The 15,966-nt window shown below is 43.5% G+C and overlaps 1 protein-coding gene across 1 annotated transcript; it reads right to left on the reverse strand.

Moving 5' to 3' along the window:
* Window positions 1–11,779: 11,779 nt before the first annotated feature.
* On the reverse strand, window positions 11,780–13,566 carry LOC138881396 (uncharacterized). Its single transcript, XM_070161618.1, has 5 exons — window positions 13,442–13,566; window positions 12,712–12,913; window positions 12,421–12,591; window positions 12,292–12,307; window positions 11,780–12,237 (listed from the first exon to the last, which is right to left on the reverse strand). The coding sequence occupies exons 1-5, from the start codon at window positions 13,564–13,566 to the stop codon at window positions 11,780–11,782; spliced, it is 972 nt and encodes a 323-aa protein (XP_070017719.1).
* Between the last annotated feature and the right edge of the window lie 2,400 nt (window positions 13,567–15,966).

Raw genomic sequence — 15,966 nt, forward strand, 5'->3', positions numbered from 1 at the left:
CTTCATATTTGGCCCCTTTGACAGGGTCATGCTCGATTTCTACTTGAAATATTGGGTTACCCTGGTGTAGATACATCCGTTGTTTTGGCGAGTGGTGATGATCATGAGGCTCTTTGCGGAGAAGGCTGGGCTTGAATTCACGCTTAGTCACCTCGTCAGGCTATACCAGCCCTTTCATCATCGAGGCCTGGTAACCCTGTGGTGCCGTTCATCCACGCCCTTTGTTGTTGATGACGAAGAAGATGGGGATTGAGAGTGGGCCAGTTGGTTCGTCCGGGTCCGGATGACCAACATTATCCCCGTGGAGCTTATGCCATTTCCCGATGGATGGAATTACGCATGTGAGTAAAGTGCCTGGCGCTTTCTCAAGTTTTGCTTATAGCGAAAGTCTATTGAGTAACTATTTTTCTCCCCTTTTGCAGCAACTTCATGGATGCCGGGTGAAGTTCTTGATCTGCCCGGCTGGATCCGGAGGTTGGTGACCCATTCGACCTATGATGAGTGTAGGTGGCGAGCTGTGTCCTGTGACATATGGGAAGAGAAGTACTGAGGTATGCGCGTACGATGCCTTTACCCTGGTCTTCGTACATTTGAGATGACACTTTCTTTTTTCTTTTGTACTTGTATTGCTGTAGCAGGCATCGAGCAACTCCTTGGGGGGAGGATGTGCTCTTCCGGAGAGGGGAAGGAATCGTCGGCCTCCGAGCTGAGGGACGATGGCAAAAAATGGGATCCATACCCGCATTGTGACAGAGATTTTAGTGGGGCAGAATGGGCCCGTGTCTTCAAGGAGAGGGCATCGTCTGAGCCTCCATTCCCGGAGTGTTTGATTCTTAGACGACAGTTCCTCCGAGTGAATATGCCTTTGCTCGAGGTAGGTTCTCCTGGGGCCGGAGGGCAGGATCAACAAGAATGTGCTCTAACTTCAAGGAAGTCCGCAAGCTTCACTTCATGGTGAGTTTAGGCGCAGTTCTTCTGTATTTCACGCCCTCCTTTCTTCATCGGGTTTTCCTTTTGCAGGCCTGTGATAGGCTCGGGTCTGAGCTGCTCTGTTAGGGAGCCAGGCTTCGGAAAGTTCTGGATGAGGGTGAGTCCTTTAGGCTCCTTAGCGAGGAGAAGGAGGCTGGGTTGCTGCATTGGCGATATGAGGCGTATCGAAACTCGAATTACGAGAGCTATTTGATGGAGCAGGTAACATTTCGTAGCACGCGCTTCGCTCTTTTTAGCCTTAAGGTTAACCTCTTTTTCCTATATTAGCTGCAGAAAATGGCGGAGGCCTTGGGGTACCTTAAGGGCTACATCGACCGTGTTAAGAATGCTTGTGGCGAGCTAAGGGCTTAGGTGCAAGTTCAAGCTTTAGAGGAGAGAGGTGCTTTGGCCAAGGTTCCTGCCTTCGAGGCCCAACTCCGCTTGGCTCGTTGCAACGCTATAGTTAAAGTGGATATGATCAGGAAACTTGAGTCTGATCTCTCGAAGATCAGGGCTGAGATAATCGATGCTAGGGCTGAAGTGGTGATAAGCCGAACCAAGGCTGATCAGGAGATGGCTATTCATATGAAGGACGCTGCTGATGCCCAAGCCAAGCTGAAGCGAGCCCTCGACTGGGGGAAGATGATTGAGGAATATGTTCGTTGTATATCCTGAAGAGAGGGGCTCGAGGAGATCAGCTCAAGGGATTTCGTTCTCTTGGAGGAATGGGCTCGAGCAAGGGCGGACGAGCGTGATGCTCGGTCACTCTTGTTGACGTCACGGAGAGCGAATCTAGGGCCGGCTGGCCATAGCCTTTTGGAGTGGAGTGTAGATCTTTCCATCTTGTATTGTTGTTTGTAGAGCATGTTTGTAGACGGAGAGCGCGCCTTTTGCGCATATATAAAATGAGAGAAAACCTAAAGCTTTACCTCCTTTGTATCTCTTTCCGTATTGCTTTTGACCAGGCGGGCTGGTTTTGGTGTTTGGCGGGAACCTCGTGGGTCCGGGGCTAATTAGGTAGGCCTGAAGGTATTTAAGTGCTATTTTTGATGCGAGCAGGCGTTGGGGCCTCCACGCTTTGCCCAGCTGTTTAGGCTTATTCTCTGAGTAAGGCCTTGACTCGAGCTTGCCTGACCTTCAATCTTTTGTGCCCGTGTGGGCGGATGATAATTGTTTTTATTTCTCGCCCTCAGGCATTTGTTATTTCCACTATTTCGGGTTTAGTCTCCGAGTCGCGTTGCAACTCGAGCTTTAATTGACCCTCAAGTTTTTTCGTGTCTGCATGGGTGGATGGCGCTGGTTTTTATCTCTTTGCCCTTGGTCATTTGTTGTTTCAACTATTTTGGGTCCAGTCTTGAAGTCGCGTTGCGATTAGAGCTTTAATTGACCCTTAATTTCTTTCCTGCCTGCATGGGCGGACGATGATGGCTTTTTGTGCTTCGGGTTGAAGTGACCTTACATATGCGTGGCCCGAAGGCTTATTTGGGTGGCAACAATGGCATTTATGCCGTGCCCTTAGGCATATTGTAGTTAACTATTTTGGATCCGGTCTCTGAATCGGGTTACGACTCGAGCTCATTTTAATCCTCAAGTTGTCAATTTTCAAGCTGGCGACAATGGCTCTTACGTTGTTTGGTCGTTGAGACCTTTTAGTGTGTGGCTTGGAGGCTTGTTTGGCTGGAGACAATGGCTCTTACGCTTTTGCCCGTAGGCATTTTGTAGGGTTTGTATTCCTCTCGTTAAGGTCTTTTTGAAATAATTTTGCCTGACCTGTCATCGGTTCTAGAAAAACCTCGATTTCAAGTAATTATCGGCGATGTTTGAGCACCTCGGAAGGGTTTTAGCTCGTAGGCTGAGTAGGTCAAAGCCTTGTTATTTGGAGCTAACATGGTCGAAGCTCATTTGCCTGTTGACGGAAGCATGTTTTAACCAGTTCTTTTCGAAGTATATTAGGAGTAATGGCCTGCGATTTGTTTAGCGATAGTCAAGCGTCCTCGAGTTGCGTTAATTTGGCAATATCATCCGTTTTGACCGAAGTCATATATGTTTGGTCGGATCCATTTTTGATCCCGAGCGATAGTTTAGGCATTTGCACCGAGGGTATGCCCTTTCGGGATTCTTATAAATGCGACATATAGCTTAAACTTCGGGATTTTGAGTTTCATGCCTTTTGAGTTCTTACAATTTTTCATGCCTGTTGAGGTCTTACAGTTTGTCATGACTATTGAAGTCTTACAGTTTGTGTTCCTATGTAGAATAGATCTAGTTATACCAAGTCTGTCTGCTCGGGGTCTTACAGTTTTGGGTTTTCCAGTACATGGTGATTAATGACAGTCTCTGAGTCATTGAGTTTGCTTAGGCTCGAAGGCCGCTCTTTGTGAGCTCGGAGTTGCCTTATCGAGGCCTTATGAGCCCGGATTTCCGACCCTAGGGTCGTACAGGTGCCGAATTGTTGACGCCAAATCTCCGAGTATTTCGGGACACATTTGGTGGAGAGGCCCTGACCGTAAGCGTGTTGAAATCCCTTTTTATGGAATACGAGATGCCAAAATATATTCTTTATTGCTTATCGTAAATACATGTCATTTTGTCGTTGCGAGCTTGGCCCACGCGGGCGCGGCTCCTTGGACTATTCGATCTGGTGCATCATTTCCTATTGAAACTCAATCTGCAGTTCCCCGGTCCTTCCGAGGGGATGGCGCCCTCAAAAGAAGATCATCGCTCATCGTTTGATTGTAGAAGAAGGCCTGTGATCTTGTCGGATCCTCCTCTGGGGGTATGTTGCTCTGCTAATAACCCTGCTGGCAAGACGCTCTTTGGGGCGGAAGTCTGACCGAAGGGAAAGAGCGCGGCGGGTTCCGTTTAGGCCTTGGGATTTCTGGGTGGAGTAAGAACTTCCGAATGTACCAGTCGATCGTCTGCATGCAGGTTAGTGAAACAATAACAAAGGAGCATAATAGTTTTTCCTTACCGCGGGGTGTGTAGGCAACGTTTTGAGATTTGGTATGTTCCTACCGTCTCGGGGTGTGGGCCCTATTACAGCCCTTCGCCATGTTCAATCAGGCTTCGGCTGAAGATGTGGTTTTCTTACCCTTTGATCTCTTCGAGGGTGGAGGTATTGATGCCGGTGACGCATCATATGGTGAGGGATTTACCCTCACCGCATATTGCTCCCTGCTGATGGTTCTAATTCCGCCCCTTGCATGTGATTTCATTCTTTTGGAAAAGTGGGATCGATACTGTCTTTGGGCGATGCGCCCGTGGCCATCCGAATAAGACGTCCGTGCCTTGCGCCTTCTTTGACCGTATAGAACTCGGTGTTCCAGTCCGATCTTAGATGGGCTGTATTGAGAGAATGGCTTTCCTGGTTGTTGTAGTGATCGCCATTTGGAATCCGTCAAAGATTTGAGATGTGTGCGCGATTTGGTTCGTCAGTCCGAGCCACCCTATTGATCTTGGTCAGGCATCGTTGGTATGTTGATCGAGCCACCTAAAATCATGCGTATATGTTTTATTTGAAAGGGCGAAGGTTACTAGTGTGTCAATGTGAGGCCGAGGCGAGGTCTCGGTGCCTCTTTTGCTGGATGTAAGGATGTCCTCTGGAATATATCCCTGGACCCGTTTTTCCCTGGGGACGAACATTTTTACTTTCCATTTTATGAGTCCTTGGAGGGTATAGCCGTTCCACCACTATCGTGGTGATACGCGTGACTCGTTTGCTCCGTTCTTCCTGGCTGCCTTCCTTCCTCGAGGCTGAATTCGAGCCTGATCGCTTTGACAGTACTCGACGACGATTTTTATTGAGTAGCATGACCGCTTTCCTCCTGAGCTAGTGGCCATCTCTGACCCCGTGGTCATGCGCGCTTTGCGGTTCCTGTGCCAGATTCTTTTTCCTTTGAGGGGGACTCGACCGAATAGGTCTGAGCCATTTGGCATCCCTGGTTTCGCTTATGGTGAACACGATGTTGGGTATAGTGATGCTGAATTTATACTCTGATGGGCAAGGTGCCCCTGCCGACCATGCCTCGTCGAATCTGGCTTTGTTGAAGATTCCTTGAGGATGTTTCCCTCGGGCTATTTCCCGATTATTGCGAGGTGGATTACGTCTCGGGGCGTTCCCCCTATCCACAGCGTATGGGTGGTACCTCCATCTATTTGGCATTAGTTTCATTGTCAGGAACCTGCTCGGTTATACTGAGCCCGAGGAGGCTCCCGGATGGTCATCCATGGCCCTGATTCGCGACTGGCGGATACAGGCATCCGACCAGATCTTGGTTGGGTACTCAACTAAGTTTCGTTTGAACTGCCTTGAAACCGTTGGGCTTGGTTTGTTTAGGCTTTGGGCGAAGGCCTGTGCTGCCCAGTCATCTAAGACCAGGGGCAATCTCGTTCGTTCTATCAGGAAATGGGGTGCGAATTCCCATGGCATTTCATTCTCTTTTTGTTCGGCCCCAGGTGTGTCGGGCTCTCTCGTCGCTGCTTCGATGGCACCGGCGTGTGTCTCTACAGAGGAATCTGTCGGTACGATAAGCAATTTTGTGGGGCTAGGTGTTAGGCTACGACACAACATCTTGGTTCCTTTTGAGAATGTTTTCCCGAACCTCTTCGACAAGACGTGCTCGGACTCATCATCTTGAAGGTCATTGCCTCTTCCCGCGCACGCACAAGCGGTGATGTGATCGTCAGGATCTGAGGTCCCGTTGTACTTAGGGAGTTCTAGAATTATGATCTTTTGTGAAACAGATTCTGGGACCGCTTCCTCAGGGGAAGGCCGTTGCATGAACTTTCTCGAATCTATACCTTTCAGGACCGGGGGTGCTCCCAGGATCTGATTGACCCCAGATTTGTAGGTCTCGACCTTTTTATTGTTGGTTGCAATCATTTTCTCACCCGATTCGATCCCTTTTGGTGAGGTCCTCGAGCATTTTTACTACGGTAGGGTCGGTTATGGACCCGTTATTACTTGATCTTTCGTGTGCTTGCTTGATGGGGGGAGCTGTTTCTGGCACTGCTGTGCTGGGAGTCTTTAGATGGCTTTGTAACTAAGCAATGGCCAGCTGTTATGCCTGCAACATTTCAAAAATTACATGAAGACTCACTTCCTGTGCTTCTCGAGTCGGGGTTTTTTGGGCTTCATGTCGGTCGATATGCTGTATTCTCCCATCGGTGTGCGAGGTTTCTCGACCTTCTGTGCGTTTTGTGAGCCCGTGTCCGCTGGGATCGGCCCAGATGCATTATCGGGGTTCCGCGGCGTCGCGCCAATGACTGGAGTAGCCATTCCATTTTCATCGTGATTTTCGAGGTAGTTGTTCTCAACTCTGTTTGCCGAGCCAGACATTTTGACCTGGAATCAAGAGATCTTGGACAAGAAAAAGTGTGAAAGGTAACTTGCATTTGAGAATGAAACCAGCAAGAAACAGATCCTATTTTGAAAGATAACTCTTTTGAAAATAGCAGCCAAACTTTAGAGAGTATTTTTTTCTTAGGGTTTTCAATCTGATCCTATTTTCAGAGGAATAGTATCTATATATAAGCTTCCTAGGATAGGTATTCTTTAGGAATATTCCTTATCCTATAGCTGAAAATAGTAGTGTCCTTTTTTCCACAACCCTAGTATAGCTGTCCCTTTATCCTATTTTTAGCATCTTTTACAACAGCTAGGACAGTTGTACACTTTCTAGAAACTTCTCTTCCTAGATATTTTTTGAAAAATTGTCCTAAGTCTCTTTTAATTCAATTAACTCCCTATAAGTTCTAAAGGTTAACAGAATAAGGCAAACAAAACAAAAATTAGAAAAGATCAAAATTTCAAAGTAAAATGCCTAACAGAATCATGTTGGAAATCAAACCTAAAAACTAAATTAATCAGTAAATAGAAGCGTTTACCTAAATAAATCTAACAAGAGCATGAATTTAAATAAACACGGATGGTAAATAAAAATGCATATGAACCCTAACTAGACTAATTTCATGCCATTGAAGATAAATCTCAAATACTAAAATGCTGAGGTTTCAATTAACCTAATGAACAAAATAGATAGGCAGACCAAAAAGCTATGAACAACAGGAAAGAAAGCCTAAGATTGTAAAATTAAAACATGCGGCCAAAATTAAACAATTAACATGTAGAAGAAGAACAAGAAATAAAACCAAACAAAAAGAAAGAAAAGAAGGAAAATTTACCTAAGCTTTTTTTTTTCCCAATACTGGACCCACTATGAACTCGACCAAACTTTATCAAGGCAGAAATAAACTTGAACTACCATTAATCGATTATTCTTAACAAGAACAGTGGACTAATGGATGATTTGGGTTCACTTGACCAACAATTAATCGGAAAATTAGAAAGGTGAAAAAAATTAGGGTTCAATAAATCTGAAATTTAAGATTCGAGGAGTTTGGCTGGGATTTTTGGGAAATCAATAGGAAGATAGTGGTAAGGGAAGGCTAGGGATTACATAGTGTGAGTTTGAGGTTGTTTGGGGTTTTTAGGTTTCGATCTTAGATTTATGATTCGAAACGTTTGGTGATGATTTGAGAGAAACATGTTAGAGATTTGGAAAGGGGAGGGCAGGGATGTCATAGGTGTTAATTTGGTGGTGTTTGGAGGTGGTCTGCCGCCGTGAGGCGATTCTCGGTCGGCGGACCACGGCGGAGACGATGAAGTAATTCAGGGCGGCTAGGGTTGGGTTAGATATAGAGATGATGTGAAATGGGGGGTATTTCTGGGGTTAGGGCGCATTTCGACTATTATATGATAAAGGGATATTTAGTTCCCGTCCGTTCGATCAAATAAGATCAACAGATGGGATTCAATAACCATGGAACGGTATCGTTTTGGCCAGTAGGGGAGCTGGACTGGGTAAGGCTACATTTGGGCTGGGTTTGGGTTAAATAAAAACGGGTCTTGGCATTTAAAATGGCCTAAATTCAGAAATAAGTCCCTTTCTCAATTAACTAATTATTTCCTTTTTTTGTTTTCTTTAATTAAAAATCCTAAGCTAAATTCCTAAATTAATATAAAATCTTAAAATTGAGCTAATTAAAGTTATTATAATATTTATAAAATTTACTTGACCCTAAAAAAAAGAAATCACTAATCTAAGAATTAAAAACAAAAAATGTAAAAATGAGCCATTTTTGTGATTTTCATTTTCAATAAAACAAATAATTAACTAATTAATCCTAAAAATGTAAAAACAAAACTTAAATGCAATGCATGGTATTTTTTGACGTTTTTCATGATTTTAATAAAAATTAAACATGCACAAAAATGCAAACAATTAATAAAATCCTACAAAAATCTTATAAAATGGCAAATAATTGGCAAAAATCTATTTTCTTGGATTTTATAGGAGTAATTCATATAGGGCAAAAATTACATGCTCACAGCTGTCCCTCTTTGCTCGGAAACACGAAAGGTTTTCGGGCAAAGATAAAATGAGAAATTACGAGCGATTTTTGCCCGTTTGAAACTCCTTGAAAAACATCTTTTGAAAAAGTCTGACCGAACCTTGCTTCGGAGGTTGCCTAAATATCCTTGGCTATAAAGGAATTAGGTCAGTGTAATTCTGGAAGTTTTGGTAGCTGTTATTACCGAGAAACTGTGATTTTACTGTTGTTGCTGTTGTTTCTGCTTGCTGAGCTCCTTATTACATCGAAATAAAAGATGAAAAGCTAAAATAGCTAAGCCTGTCAACTACGAGTTACAAGATTCCTATCTATAAACCTTCTAAAGCTTGATCTTGAGTCTTGGATGGTTCTTCCTGTAGACTATGATCTGAATCTTGATGCTCGATAGCTGCAATCGCTGGTTCATCCTTCTTTAGCTTTTCGGATCAAGGCGGGACATACAAAACTTGTGACTTCAATCATATCTTCAGCAGTCCGCATCTTTTCTCCACTTTTACACTTAGAGTTCAACTTTTTTTCTTGTTTTTCTTTTCTTTACTTGGTTTGAGACTTCTTCTTTTGGTCATCTCAAACCTTGTGCCTCACGGTAAAAACCTGTTCAAGCACCAAAGCAAACGAACGAAATTTTTCTGCTCCAGTTTTCACTAGAGAAATTTCGTGAGTTATTGTAACAAAATCTAAACTATTTCTTATTGAAAGAAATAAAATTAGGATTGTGTATCCTTGAGGAAAAGAGATTAGGGAGTGGAGACCCAATATCTAAAATACAATCAAAGGTATCGGAGACCCCAAGTTGGGAAGATTACCAGGTTATGCTGGAAAAATGATCGGGTTATGCTGGGAAGGTCCTCGGGCTATGTCGGAGAAAATCATCGGGTTATGCCGGAAAAGGTCCTCGGGTTATACCGGGGAGGTCATCAGGTTATGCTGAAAAAAGGTCCCCGAGTTATGCTGGGGAGGTCCATGGGTTATGCCGGGAAAGGTTCTCGAGTTAAGGTGGGGTCATCGGGTTATGCCGGAAAAAAGTCCTCGGGTTATGCCGGGAAGGTCATCGGGTTATGCCGAAAAAGGTCCTCGGGTTATGCCAGGGGGTCATCGGGTTATGTTGGAAAAAGGTCCTCGGGTTATGCTAGGGAAGGTCATCAGGTTATACCGGGGAGGTCCTCAGGTTATGTCGGGGGGTCATCAGGTTATGCCGGAAAAAGGTCCTCGGGTTATGACGGGCGGTCATTGGGTTATGCCGGAAAAAGGTCATCGGGTTATGCCGGGAAAGGTCATCGGGTTATTCCAGAAAAGGTGCTCGGGTTATGACTAGGGGTCATTGGGTTATGCTGGGGAGGTCCACGGGTTATGCCGGGAAAGTCATCGGGTTATGTCGGAGAAAGTGTCCTTGGGTTATGCCGGAAAAATCATCGGGTTATGCCGGAAAAAGGGTCCTCGGGTTATGTCGGGGAGATCCATGGGTTATGCCAGGAAATTCATCGAGTTATGTCGGAAAAAGGTCCTCGGGTTATGCCGGAGGAGGTTCACGGGTTATACCAGAAAAGTCATCGAGTTATGTCGGAAAAAGGTCCTCGGATTAAGCTGGGGAGGTCCACGGATTATGCCAGAAAAGTCATCGTGTTATGCCAGAAAAAGGTCCTCGGGTTATGCCGAGAATCAACTAGGGAGTGGAACCCTATAATGGAAAAGACTACCAGCTTATGCTGGGAGCGACTAAGGAACGAGACCCTATGTTGGGAAAATATAGCTAGAGATTGGGGACCCTACGCTACCATGATTTTGAATATTTCTTCTTCTTTTCTTTCTTCTTTCTTTTATTCTTCTTTCTTTTCTTCTTCCTCTCTTTTTACTTCACTTTTTATTTTATTTAGGAGAATGAATGAAGAGTTTTAAAAGGACTTCCCTTTTCGGATCAACTTCTGCTGCAGAACCGTTTTGGTCTCTGCGTAACTTGCTTTTGTTGCATCTGCTTCTTGCAAAGTTGTTTTGGACTGCACCTGTTTTCAAATCAAAGAACAATTTGTCTGTTTGAAATGGTGGTTGGTTTTGTGGCCTTGATTGTTTAGATCACTTGATCTCGGCCCAACTTTTCTGATGAAAATATCTATGGCTCGCTGGCTTTTTGAAGATCTCTCTCTCTCCTAAACCTAGTGATCTTGACTTTCCAAAATTTCACATGATGATTAACCCGTGTGGGTCTTTGGCCTTTTCAACTTATTTTGCCTTTCTGGGCACTTGACTTTGGATTTCTTTCCTTTTCAATAATTTTGACTCTGGAGCATCGGTCAATCATGGCCAGTCAAGATCGACTTGATGCACCTACTGAGGCTTTGTGCTTTTCCTTGAATTTTGGCTTTTGTTAAGCAGAACCCTGTAAAACCAATCTTGCCATCTTTTCTTTGTATTAGTTTCGGAGGAGGATTAAACCGAAAGGATTCAAAGAAAAGTAAACAAAGGGCAGGATAATGAATTTAACGAGAAGTTTCCCTTTCGGGGGAAGGAAAGAAGGACTTATTTGGAGTGCATGCAGACTTCAATAGACACGACATGCTTCTTGGACTGGATACCCGATCTGTGCAACCATCCAATCTCTCATAAACCCATTATAACTCGTATCTCAAAACCAAGAAACCTTGCCGGGACTCTATCAGTGCCGATAGTTGTAAGGAATTCCTTTTCTCGATCAGCGGTGCCCTTTGTGGGTTTTCACCAACTGACCTCTCTCATTTCTCTTCTTACCGTTGCCTTATAGTGCTCTTTGCGAGTTTGCACTAGAAAGACTCTCTCTTTTTCAATTTCTCTGCTCACCATCTCCTTACGGTACCCGTGTGGGTTTTCACCAATAAGACTCTCTCATTTTATTTCTCTCATTCGATTGTATCAGATTCCAACATCCTTCCATTTTGAACATCTTTACTGAATGATCAGAAGGACTTTGAACAAGGCTTAGGGTAAAAGATTGGATTGAATAACAACTTTGGAACCTTTCAGGCGAACTATCACCGAACCATTATAAATTCTACCCCAGTTTCAACTTTGGGGAAATATGGATTTTTTTTTGTGTGAATGAACCCCAGAGAGAGTTTGCCTATGTGTCCTTTCGGAATCAAGTCGAACGTAGTTCACGGAAACTTTATTTTTGATTGTTTTTGAAAACGTTTTCGGGTTCCAAAGAGGGTAATCAAGGAAAGGTAATTGGCTCAATGGCAAAGGGTTGAAGTGTTTGGGGTAGCGAGAATAAAAGCCTTCGTCATCCCAATCGGATAATATTGGTACCGCAGAAGGGTTAAACGTAATACCTTTTGACCGCGTCTACATTGATGGCTATTTCAGGGTCATTTCCTTCAATGTCTCCCAAGTACAAGGCCCCTTTTGGCAATAATTTTCTTATAATCTACGGGCCCTTCCAGTTTGGAGCAAACTTTCGTTTTGCTTCCTTGTGATGTGGGAGAATACATCTCAAAACAAGCTGGCCCCCTTCAAAGTTCCTAGGCCACACTTTCTTGTTGTAGGCACGGGCCGTTCTTTGTTGATACAATTGCCCGTGGCAAACTGCGACCATTCGCTTTTCATCAATCAAGGTTAACTGTTCCAGACGGGTCTTGACCCATTCACTATCCTCAATCTCAGCTTCAATGATGATTCGAAGAGATGGAATTTTAACATCTACGGGTTTTACGGCTTCAGTGCCATAAACCAATAAATAGGGTGTTGCCCCAACTGATGTGCGTACAGTTGTGCGATATCCCAACAATGCAAAAGGCAACTTTTCATGCGATTGCCTAGAACTTTGGATCATTTTCCTGAGGATCTTCTTCATGTTTTTGTTTGTTGCTTCAACAATACCATTGGCTTCAGGCCAATAAGGGTGGAGTTCCAATGCGTGATCTTAAATTGTTCGCATACCTTCCTCATCAAATGACTGTTCAAGTTTGCAGCATTGTCCGTAATAGTTTTAGGAATACCAAAATGACAGATAATGTTGGAATGCACAAAATCGACCACTGCTTTCTTAGTGACTGCTTTGAGAGTGACTGCTTCAACCCACTTTGTGAAGTAGTCAATGGCAACTAATATGAATCTGTGCCCATTTGAAGCTTTTGATTCTATTAGCCCAATGATATCCATACCCCAAGCAACAAATGACCACAGTGCTAACATAGGATGTAATTCGAAAGGTGGTGCATGAATCAGGTCAACGTGTGCCTGACACCGATGACACTTTCGGACAAAACTGAAGCAATCTTATTTCATAGTCATCCAGTAATAACCTGCTCACATGATCTTTTTTGCAAGGACGTATCTATTCATATGGGGTCTGCACACTCCTGCGTGCACTTCATTCATAATTTCTCCAGACTCTTGGACATCCATATATCCTAGAAGGCTCAGATTTGGAGTCCTTTTGTACAAGACCTCTCCGCTCAAGAAGAAGCCACTGGCGAGCCTTCTAATGGTTCTCTTTTGGTCTCCGCTAGCTTGCTCGAGATATTCCTTTGTTTTCAAGAATCTTTTGATATCATGATATCTGAATATTTCTACAGCACAATAGAGTGAGACTAGCCAGTTAGGAGTTAAACTAAGAATGTCATTGGTCGTCTATTGATGCAGGGCTTTACCTGCTAGTTTTACTATACCAGCCATCTTTTTTGTATTTTGTATTCTGTATTTCATATCTATTGTATTGCTATTATTTTATTATGCATTTATGTGGTACTAATATAGCGGCTTCTGTTGCTTTTTAAGCCGAGGGTCTCCTGGAAACAGCCTCTCTACCCTTCGGGGTAGGGGTAAGGTCTGCGTACATATTACCCTCCCCAGACCCCACTTGTGGGATTATACTGGGTTGTTGTTGTTGTTGTTGTTGTTGTTGTTGTTTTGATATCATGATATCATGGCTGAACATCTGGTTCAACATCAACTATATTGCAATAACCATGTCTTTCTCGGATTTGGATTTCCAATGGGTCAATGTGGACATTGCCAGGATACGGCAGTATCGAGGCCACAGTAGCTAGGTGCATCGGTTAACTCATTGTGAAACCAAGGAATGTACCTGAACTCGACGGATTTGAACCATTTTCTAAGATCATTCACATGTTGCCTGTATAGAAGAAGCTTGACATCCCGAGTTTCCCATTCACCTTGAGCTTGTTGGATAATCAAGTCAGAATCTCCCATGATTAACAATTCTTACACATCCTGATCGATTGCCATGTTCATTCCCATAATGCAGGCTTCATACTCGGTAGTGTTGTTCGTGCAGAAAAACGGAAGCCGAGCTCTCGCCGGATAGTGCTGACCAGTGGGTGGAATCAAAATTGCCCCAATCCCAACACCTTTTGCATTGACAGCTCCATCGAAGAACGTTTTCCAAGCATTAGTGTCCTTTGGAATTACCTCAACTAAATTTACTTCCTCATCTGAAAAGTAAGTACTGAAAGGCTGATTTGTCATCAAAAGGATTCTCAGCTAAGTGATCCGTCAAAGCTTGAGATATCATCACTGTGCGGGAGACACAAAATCATGTAACGACCCGACCGGTCGTTTTGAGCTTTTGTACCTTGCTCGTCAGTTCCCGGGCATGACTTGCCCCGTGTGATGTATTATGATTTATGTAAATCGTTGGTTTTGGTTTTTAGGGTAATCAGAACGAATTTGGAAGAACAGTTCCCAATTTGAAGCTTGAAATTTGAAAAGTTTGACCAAGATTTGACTTGTTGGCATATGATCTCAGATCGGAATTTTTAAGATTTGGTTAGCTTTGTTAGGTGATTTGGGACTTAGGAGCATGATCGGAATGCATTTTGGAAGTTCGTGGAAGGTTTAGGCTTGAATTGGCAAAATTAAAATTTAGGCGTATTCCGGTTGATAGGTGAGATTTTGATATATGGGTAAGAATGGAATTTCGGAAGTTGTAGTAGCTTTGTTGTGTCATTTGTGACGTGTGTGCAAAATTTCAGGTCATTCAAACGTGGTTTGGTTGGGTTTCTGATCAAAAGCGAAATCTGGAAGTTCTTGAAATTTTTAGGTTTGAATCCGATGTAATTTTGGTGTTTTGATGTTGTTTTCAGCATTCTGAAGGTTGAAACAAGTTTGAATGATGTTATGGGGTATGTTTGCATGTTTGGTTGGGGCCCGAGGGCCTCGGGTGAGTTTCGGGTGGTCAATCGGACCATTCCATGTTGTTTAGAGTTGCGGATTTTGAGTTTCAGCTGTTGCAGAGATTTGTCCTTCGCGATCGCGTAGGGCTGTGATCAGGGCAGGTCAAGTTTTTCTTCACGATCTCGTAGCATGAGTCACGATCGCGTGAGTTGGGCAAGTGGTGCATCGCGTTTGCGTGGATCTATCCGCTTTCGCGTAAGTTTAAAGATCTGAGCATCGCGTTCACGTGGACCTCACCACGTTTGCGTAGAGTAAATTTGAGGGCCTGGTAGATTGTGCTTCGTGATCGCGAAGGATGTCCCGCAATCATGATGAAGGATTTCAGGTCTAGGCAGAATGTTTAAAAAAGTGAGTTCGCGATTTTTGGTCTATTTTCTCCATTGTTTAGCAATTTTTGGAGCTTTTGAGAAAGATTGAAGAGGGAATCGAAGGGTAACACTTGGAGGTAAGATTTTTGAACTCTATACTCGATCCTATGTTGATTTTTACTTGTTTAATCATGAAATATGTGAAAATTAAAGCCTAAAATTGGGGAATTTGGAGAGTGTAAATTGGGAATTTAAAGGGGTAATTGAGGTCCGATTTTGATATTCTTGGTATGTATAGACTCATGAGAGGATGAGAATTCTATTGATGTGACTTTTATTGAATTTTGAGACGTGGGCCCGGGGGCCAAGTTTGAGCAATTTTGGGATTTTTGATGTAAATTGGATATTTCCGAGTGAGCTTTGTTCCCTTAACATATTTTAATAGTTATGTACTGATTGTGGCTAGATTTGGAGCATCCGAAGGTCAATTCGTGAGGGCAAAGGCATTGCGGGCTAGAGTTTGGACCGGATGAGGTAAGTAATGTTGTAAATGTTGTCCTGAGGGTTTGAAACCCCGGATTTCATATCGTTGTGCTACTTTGAGATGGCACACATGCTAGATGACTAGCGTGGAGTTGTTCACCGTTGGGAATTGTAACATGGTCCATACCGTACGACTGTTAAGTCGCGTATTTGATTTGAAATCTTATGATATTCCATATTCTAGAGATTGATATTATATTCTGGGTTGTATGCCATGTTTGGGGCATTATGCCGACCTGTTAAGACCCTTAGGGGCATTTTTACTATTTTTACTCACTATATTTGTTTTGAAAGCATATCCTCAGTCATGATTTACCTGTTTATTGTCTAAACCTGGTTTTATCACTTAATTCTTAAAATGTGAAAACTGTTTGGGCTGAGTTCCCTATTTTATGGATGGTCTGAATGATTGTGAGGTTATGATTGAAATAGACCGAGGGTTTGATTGTGAGGGTATTGACTGAGATAGACCGAGAGTTTGATTGTGAGGTTAATGACTGAGATAGACCAAGGGTCTGGTGGTAAGGTTAATGACTGAGAGAGGTAGAGGGACTGGCTGTGAGAA

This window comes from Nicotiana sylvestris, chromosome 11 (genome assembly GCF_000393655.2).
Source record: "Nicotiana sylvestris chromosome 11, ASM39365v2, whole genome shotgun sequence".
NCBI classification, from domain to species: Eukaryota; Viridiplantae; Streptophyta; class Magnoliopsida; order Solanales; family Solanaceae; genus Nicotiana; species Nicotiana sylvestris.

Excerpts from the sequence above, each read along its gene's own strand:
- LOC138881396 (XM_070161618.1), bottom strand. The coding sequence starts at position 13,566 with ATGGGAGATTCTGACTTGATTATCCAACAAGCTCAAGGTGAATGGGAA. Across the intron at positions 12,914-13,441 it reads TTCAAATCCGTCGAGTTCAG|ATATCATGATATCAAAAGAT; the intron begins GTACATTCCTTG and ends AGAAATATTCAG. Across the intron at positions 12,592-12,711 it reads TGAATGAAGTGCACGCAGGA|GCACACGTTGACCTGATTCA; the intron begins GTGTGCAGACCC and ends CATCGGTGTCAG.